This window comes from Colobus angolensis, unplaced genomic scaffold (genome assembly GCF_000951035.1).
Source record: "Colobus angolensis palliatus isolate OR3802 unplaced genomic scaffold, Cang.pa_1.0 Scaffold96, whole genome shotgun sequence".
Taxonomy (NCBI): Eukaryota; Metazoa; Chordata; class Mammalia; order Primates; family Cercopithecidae; genus Colobus; species Colobus angolensis.
In genome coordinates this window covers 2712447-2714532 of record NW_012123598.1, presented here as the reverse complement: position 1 = coordinate 2714532, position 2086 = coordinate 2712447, and the positions used below count along the sequence as shown (strand labels likewise).

At 51.6% G+C, this 2086-nt stretch overlaps 1 protein-coding gene across 1 annotated transcript in view; it reads right to left on the bottom strand.

The window, feature by feature from the left end:
• RDH13 (retinol dehydrogenase 13 (all-trans/9-cis)) overlaps positions 1 to 1861 on the bottom strand; it is a 21798-nt gene extending 19937 nt beyond the window's left edge. The window contains exons 1-2 of the mRNA XM_011932486.1: positions 1734 to 1861; positions 480 to 635 (exon numbers count right to left, since the gene is read on the bottom strand). Of these exons, the coding sequence (XP_011787876.1) occupies positions 480 to 606 (127 nt within the window). The 5' untranslated portion in view covers positions 607 to 635; positions 1734 to 1861. The remainder of the gene's footprint in view (positions 1 to 479; positions 636 to 1733) is intronic.
• Between the last annotated feature and the right edge of the window lie 225 nt (positions 1862 to 2086).

Here is a 2086-nt window from a genome sequence, read left to right as displayed (position 1 = left end):
AGGCCGGGCGCAGTGGCTCACACCTGTAATCCCAGCACTTTGGGAGGCTGAGGCAGGTGGATCACCTGAGGTCAGGAGTTCGAGACCAGCGTGGCTAACGTGGTGAAACCCCGTCTCTACTAAAAATAAAAAATTAGCAGGGTGTGGTCGCGGGCACCTTAATCCCAGCTACTCAGGAGGCTCTGTGCTTGAAGCCAGGAGGCAGAGGTTACAGTGAGCCGAGATCGTGCCGTTGCACTCCAGCCTGGCCGACAGAGTGAGACTCTGTCTCAAAAATAATAATAATAATAAATAAATGAATAAATAAAGTCATTGCTTGCAGACTGTACAAAAAAAGGCAGCAACTGGATTTGGCCCCTAGCCCCTGGTTTGCCAAAACTCTGCTCTAAAGTTTGCTTGCTTCATTCACTCCTCAGAGCCGGGCCCTAGGAGCTGCCTCTCCCAGTCCTCATCCCACACGGCCAGCGTTCTCCTCCTACCTTCAATGATCTTCGCTGCAAACTCTCGGATGGACTTGAGGGAAGCCAAGTCCAGGTGCCGGGCATTGACGTGGTGATTGAGAGTCTGCCCGCGGATGTCCTTTGCCGCCGCCTCACACTTCTCCATGTCTCGGCAGGCCAGGATGATGTTGCCTCCTGAAAACCCAGGATGGAAAAAGATTTTAAATACTAATCCACGCCTGGCCGGGCGCGGTGGCTCACGCCTGTAATCCCAGCACTTTGGGAGGCCAAGGCGGGTGGATCACTTGAGGTCAGGAGTTCAAGACGAGGCCAACATGGAGAAACCCCATCTCTACTAAAAATACAAAATTAGCTGGTTGTGGTGCCACACGCCTGTAGTCCCAGCCACTCGGGAGGCTGAGGCAGGAGAATCACTTGAACCCAGGAGGTGGAGGTTGCAGTGAGCTGAGGTCACGCCACTGCACTCCAGCCTGGGCGACAAGAGCAAAACTCCCTCTCAAAAAAAAACTAATAATAATTTCTAATGTTGTGCAACCATTACAACCACCTATTTCTCAAACTGTTTCGTCTTCCCAAACTAAACTTCCGTGCCCATTAAACAATTAACTCCCCATTCTCCCCTCCCCTCCCAAGCCCTGGCAAGCCACCATTCAAACTTCTCTATGAATTTAACTCTAGGTAGCTCCTATAAGTGGAATCATACAGTATTTGCTCTTCTGTCGACTGACTTATTTCACTTTGTAGAATGTCCTCAAGGTTCATCTGTTTCAATGACCTTACTTTTTGTTTTGTTTTGTTTTGCTTTGTTTTGAAGATGGAGTCCCGCTCTGTTGCCCAGGCTGGAGTGCAGTGGTGTGATCTCGGCTCACTGTAACCTCTGCCTCCCGGGTTCAAGTGATTCTCCTGCCTCAGCCTCTCGGGTAGCTTGGGATTACAGGCACCCACTACAATGCCTGGCTAATTTTTGTATTTTTAGTAGAGACGGGGTTTCACCATGTTGGTTAGGCTGGTCTCGAACTCCTGACCTGCTGATCCATCCGCCTTAGCCTCCCAAAGTGCTGAGATTGCAGGTGTGAGCCACCGTGCCCAGCCAGAATGCCCTTCGTTTTTAAGGCTGACTCATATACCACTGTGTACAGAGGCCACAATCTGTTTCTCTGTTCATCTGTGGATGGGTGCCTGGCTTGCTTCCACCTTCGGACTGTGAATAATGCTGCAGTGAGCACGGATGTGCACATATCTCTCTGAGAGCCAAAGCAGGGGAGATTTTACCTCTCTTGGCCAGTTCCAAGGCGGTCTGCTTCCCGATGCCTGTGTTGGCGCCCGTCACGATCACCGTCTTCCCAGGGATGGTGGCCTTGCTGGGACAAGCCCCACCGGTGACATAGTCCCTGAGGGTGAGAAGCGGCATGGTCAGTCCTGTCTGCCAACTCTCACTTCACGTGCCCCTGACTGAGCAATCTCAGGCCAACCCGTCTGAGCTCACCCAGGTCCCCCAGCTGAAACAGACATCATGACATCACACCACGGGACCTCTGTCCTGTTCCCCATAAATGCCTCCACCCAGTGTCTGGTATGTGGAACGCCTTCAGCAAGTGACAGTCTTTTTTTTATTGAGACGCAGT